This window comes from Primulina tabacum, chromosome 4 (genome assembly GCF_025594145.1).
Source record: "Primulina tabacum isolate GXHZ01 chromosome 4, ASM2559414v2, whole genome shotgun sequence".
NCBI classification, from domain to species: domain Eukaryota; kingdom Viridiplantae; phylum Streptophyta; class Magnoliopsida; order Lamiales; family Gesneriaceae; genus Primulina; species Primulina tabacum.
The window spans coordinates 41,713,835-41,719,635 of NC_134553.1; the positions used below are offsets into that span (position 1 = coordinate 41,713,835).

The window sequence follows — 5,801 nt, forward strand, 5'->3', positions numbered from 1 at the left end:
AATGAAAAGGAATAAACTGAATATTCAAAAGTTTGCATCAATCCTTTGCTCCTTCCCACCAATATTTATTGTTTTCATCTTTTTTTCACTAAAATATGCCATTCATGTTCAGTAATTTCTCCATAAGCAGAGCTGATATATGGCACAAAACTTTATGAAATACAGCAAAAATTCCGAAAAAATTGCAGGGAAGGAGCCTGATGGTGAGGGCCGAGACGGCTTAGTCAGTAACATACATTTAAAAAATGAGACAAAATTTTAGCGAAATTTCAATTGACAGAAAGGCGGAGAAATGTGCACGTGTATCATATCAATCCCATCTATCATTATTCCTCACAATTTACAGTACGAATGCAAGAAAAGACTATCGTAGAAGAGGGAGGGGAAATGATCACTCAACATTATTCAGACGAGATATTGTCTTCCGTTTTATATGGAAAAACTATGAAAAATTTGGACTCCTAAAATGAACTATACAGGAATAATTCTTGAAAATTGGAGATAACAATTAGAGTACCTCCCAATCAGAATCACTGATCTTATGGGATGGTTGAGATGTAGCCATGTTTAGAGATGCTGTGGAAGGAGGTAAAGAACTTGGCTCGAAAATATGCGTTGATTCCATGTCAACGTTTCCTTGTAGTATAGCCAGGTGTTCGTATTCCTTGGATAACCTCTTTCTTGATGAAAACGCGTCCTTCAATAATTTCTAGAGATTAAATAGAAGAGCATTCCATAAATCAAGATACAAGATTGAGGCCATTCGCGTTTCAAATATAACAAAAGTAAATCAAGAAAAAGGGTAGTAGGTATACTACCTTGTAGTATCTGAAATTTTTTTGTCTATGAAGGGTAGCCCTGTAAAAGTTAGTATTGAAAACATCATGTTTCTCATCAGTGGAAAGATCGATCCTTTCCATGTTGAGGTCATCGATATAAAGACATGAGATCCCTGCATGTTACGTTTAGCAAAACATGAACATCCATGCCGTTATTTCATAAAATGGACTAGATGAGTTAGTTAACAACGTTGCAATACGCCAACTACAGACCGACATCTGATTAAAAGTTATATTCGAACAAGTGCAACAACTGGAGAGAAAATTGAGTCGTAGCAGAAGTTCAATGATGGAGCAACATATAAGAAAATGAATTTATAGCATGTATATCATGGTGCATTAATAAATCTGGAAGATTTCCATCATAGACCGATACTTTAACTCCAACCGTTCGGAGATTATAAGATAAAGTAATCAAAATACAAGTATCCTATCAACTCAAGATTGACAGAATATTCTAAAGTCAAATAAGATTTTTCGGTCATTCTGTCGGGAATTAGTACCGTTGATCGTTAAAAATATTTCCGACTGTTTGTGCTTTTTAACTATAAATATACAGGCTCAAGACAAAAGCCATTGATACAAGAATTCTCAGAATCTCCAAGATCTTCTTGCGCTCTCAAGCTATCATATATCAAGCTACTCATCTTAGCACACGCATATCGGATTGTATCATATCATCTAAGGATCAATTTGTGTTACCCTACCAATTCAAAGCGTCAAAAGCTAACCGTTAGATTGTATTGTTATTTCCGGTGAACCGATGGTTCTCAAACAACCAGAAGTTGTGTGATCATTAAGAGTTTGACTTAGACAGTGACAAGTCTTAGTCAAAGTGGGTTGTTACAAAGGTTGTAGAGTCAAAATCTTTTAGTAGATTCTTTCCAAAGTGAAAGAATAAGTGGCGTATGAGTATATCTCCGAACATCCATAAAATATTCTCATTCACCTACGCATTTTATTTTGCTTAATCATTTCTAGTTGTTGCTATTAATGGTTGCTCGTATTGAATATATATATATATATACTTTATCACTAGTCTAATCGGATTGTTTCCACACATAACCGCTCAAGAAAGAATTTTAACAGCTTTAAAATTGTTAAAGCCATGTCGTTTTTAGCAAGAAGTTTAAAAACATTTATTCACCTCCTGTAATTACTTTTTCGATCCCAACAATAAATATTAATTTTTGGAGTGCACATTCAACTCAATTTCAGAGAAGAAATTTAGGATAAGAACCTTTGGTGGATGTTAAAACCTTCTGATAAAGATTATAGATTGAAAATGTAATTGTCCAATCCAATTTTTAGGACATTAAAGTTTCAACAGAAGTGGACGACATAAACCCATATTCATTCATATTTCAAAAGTTTAGTATAAAAATCACATTTGTCTTAAAAAAAAATTTGTCTATAAAGGGTAGCCCTGTAAAAGTTAGTATTGAAAACATCATGTTTCTCATCAGTGGAAAGATCGATCGTTTCCATGTCGAGGTCATCGATATAAAGACATGAGATCCCTGCATGTTACGTTTAGCAAAACATGAACATCCATGCCGTTATTTCATAAAATGGACTAGATGAGTTAGTTAACAACGTTGCAATATGCCAACTACAGACCGATATTTGATTAAAAGTTATATTCGAACAAGTGCAACAACTGGAGAGAAAATTGAGTCGTAGCAGAAGTTCAATGATGGAGCAACATATAAGAAAATGAATTATAGCATGTATATCATGGTGCATTAATAAATCTGGAAGATTTCCATCATAGACAGATTAAAGTCAAAACTAGAAGATAAACACAGAGAAGGATTAAGATGTTATACACAAGAGAAAACATACCACTTTTGGAAGGTGACATTAACAAAGTTGATTGAGCACCCTTGTAGCATTGTGGATGTTGGCTTTCAGATGAAACAACAGATACCAACCCATGAGTGGCAGAAACATTATAATCTGTCAAAGTTGAAATTTTAGTACAAAGAAAAATTCTTTAAGAAAAATGTTTTAAAAGACAGTGAAGCAGAGGAAAATGGGCTGATATGCAAAAAAAAAAATATGAAAGTTTAGTTAAAGAAATGACATAAGTAAAAAGATGACCGTTTAATTATCTGGGAATCTAGAATATATTTTGAAATTTACCAACCATTGGATTTTATGGTTGAGAAAGGAGGAAACATATCCACAGCCTTGATTTCATTGGATACAGTTGCTGAAGAAGGAGAACATGCAGGAACAACGGAAATATGATGATTGTAACCATTAGACCCAACTTGAGTGTTGCATATGTTTTCTGCCGTTAAAGTATAATTTGCAGATGTGGAATCCAACAGATTTAAAGATATTGAGGGTGTATCTTGACTGGAAGAAAGAACGCTACTCTCCATTTTTTCATCATCATGAGAACAACAAGAAGATTCAATTTCAGATGACTGGACAGCATTTGAGTCCATACTCTGCTCATCTTTTGTCGGCAAGCTGTCGTGAAGAGTCTCGCAAGTCCGTGATGGTTTCTGAGCAGCATCACAAGCTAATAAAGTTGTTGAATCCATAAGTGGAGAATCATGTCGATGTCCTTTATCAGCTGAAGCCTCTAGTTGTTGAGGTAGGCTTTTATCCTCTTCCAAACTGAACTCCAGACCCAACAGTAACTCACCTTCAGATAACCAACCATTGCTTGGAACATTCGAAAAATATTCTGCCTCGTCTGAGAAGCTATTCCATATGCTTCCTTGTTGTTTGAAGGCTAAAAGCTCAGCTTCATGGACTGAAAGTGATGGTGAACAAGCCATGTCCAGTGCGGTATTGCACTCATCGTGATTTTCTTCATCAGATGTTACACACAAAACTTGATTTTTAGAACTTGGATTGACAGTGACTGGTCTCATGGCCTTAGAAATTTTTTCTTCAACACCCTCGCCTGAGTCATTCCAAACTATGGTATCATCATCTTCTTTCAATGATACACTGGTCTTGGTTTTGTGGAAAGAATCTGCACCGTGTGTCATTGTAGGACTTGCTACAAGGCCAACATCACTCCGTCGTGATGTATCACATTTATTTAGAGTATCATTGGAACCCTGCTCCACAGGTAATAGCTTATCATCTAAATAGAACTTTGTCATATTGCTTGAGATTGGTGTATCATGATCCCTTATGTCAGCTTGTTTACCAATCCCTGATCGTGTCTCTGGTTTCGTATCACACTTTAAAGGTGGAATTTCATCTTGCTCCATATCCGAATAAAGTCTTTTGACACTCACACCAATATTCTGCGCCCGATTCTCAACAAACTTAACGGTATCCTGAACAATTGATCATTTTAGAACTTGAGCTAATTTTTTATGTTAACAATAATTATTTTTTCATCGCACAAACCCATCTATCATTATACACTCACTGGAATAGAACGTCAGAAGGAAATGACCACGAAGCTAGAGCAGGCATCACAGACAAAGGGTAACAGAAACAAGGTAGAGGATCACCAAAAGTGTGACAGATATAAACAGGCCACAGGAGCACACATGAATGTGAAGGAAAAACATTTCGCAATGTCCCTATCACATGGGAATGTAACAGACAATGGACAGGGTACAAGATTATCATTTTTCAGTTGAGATCATGATGACAAATGAAGTACCTTGCTCACAAAGTTGTCGACCTCCTGACAAATGGCCTCAAACTTTTGATATATGCTCCCAACCCACGACTTGCCTTTTAAATCCATGGGAACATGTAGGATGATGCCAAAAATGGATCAAGGCAACACTTCCATAAATTTGAAAACTGGAGTTAGCCTGAAACCATATAGATAAGACTCCATGTACAATTTCACTCGCCAGTGAATCTTATCTCAGCCATAAAATGAACCAATATGAGAACAGTACCAAATTTGAACGTTCGGCATTTATGATTTAGCAAGACCCAAAATTTATGAGCAGATATCCATATCCAAGCTTTAACATAAATCACCACCCAAATTAAAGAAGTAAAACTCATTCCAAAATAAATGTAAGACCATACGAGTCTTGTCTCTTAAATAAACTTTCCTAATTGATAATACATCATAGACCAATTATCGACAAATCACACGGAAAATTTGAAAAGTCAATTCACTATAGTTAAATAAGATTACTTGCAAATAATTCTGATCAAATTCAAAAAGAAAATCCTCAACTCAAGAGCTTCCAAATAACAAGACCTTGTTTTTTCCATCTTCCATGGTTTATCACAGAATTCTTCTCTTCTTTTTCATATGAAAACCAAAAAGATTAGAAACTAAAATCCAAAAAAAAAACAAGAAGAAGAATATATTTTTGCAAACTTACATACTGATCTTTAGATTATAGTTTCACAAACAACGCTGAAAGGAAGCCCAAAAATTGTCGAATAACAATTCAAAAGCATGAAAAATGTTACCGACAAGGATGAACCCTAGTTGTCAAAGAGCGCTAAAGACGGCGGAGGACCCACCGGCCGGTAACATACGGCCTTTCGGTAAAGGTACTTTTTTAAGGAATATTTTCCAGGTTCGGGTATCGGTATTTATAGCTTCGCACTTGCACGTGCGAGGTTTATGCAGGGTTTTTTTGGTTTTGGGAGTGGAATTAGTGGTTTTCATTAGAACAATGAACACAAAATTCACGTACTCTTTTTTGCACAAAAAAAAAATGGATAAAAACAAAGTATTTAAGATCAGATTTTTTAATTTTGATAACTTAGAATATATATAATCCTAAAAATCATATCATATATTTGATTTCTATTGATCACAAATGCAAAAACTTGTGTGAGACGGTCTCACGGGTGTAAGACGGGTCTCTTATTTGGGTTATCATTAAAAAATATTACTTTTTACGCCAAGAGTATTACTTTTTGTTGAAAATTTCACTATATAACAATCTTACAGCAGATGATTTCAACGTTCACGAAACACATGCAGCAAATCAAGAAAGTTTA

General features: G+C 35.1%; 1 protein-coding gene across 4 annotated transcripts; it reads right to left on the reverse strand.

Annotated features, from left to right (window-relative positions):
- Positions 1 to 230: 230 nt before the first annotated feature.
- Positions 231 to 5,423, reverse strand: LOC142543277 (uncharacterized). 4 transcript variants are annotated; one of them, XM_075650441.1, is made up of 6 exons: positions 5,266 to 5,423; positions 4,483 to 4,639; positions 2,989 to 4,147; positions 2,685 to 2,798; positions 819 to 952; positions 232 to 709 (listed from the first exon to the last, which is right to left on the reverse strand). In XM_075650441.1, exons 2-6 carry the CDS (start codon positions 4,567 to 4,569, stop codon positions 509 to 511), a joined length of 1,695 nt encoding a protein of 564 aa, XP_075506556.1. In that variant the 5' UTR covers positions 4,570 to 4,639; positions 5,266 to 5,423; the 3' UTR covers positions 232 to 508. The 4 variants fall into 4 exon arrangements, with proteins under 4 accessions (XP_075506557.1, XP_075506556.1, XP_075506555.1 ...); XM_075650440.1 differs by having other exon boundaries at positions 5,262 to 5,423; XM_075650442.1 differs by lacking the exon at positions 5,266 to 5,423 and having other exon boundaries at positions 231 to 709; positions 4,483 to 4,659.
- Positions 5,424 to 5,801: the final 378 nt, after the last annotated feature.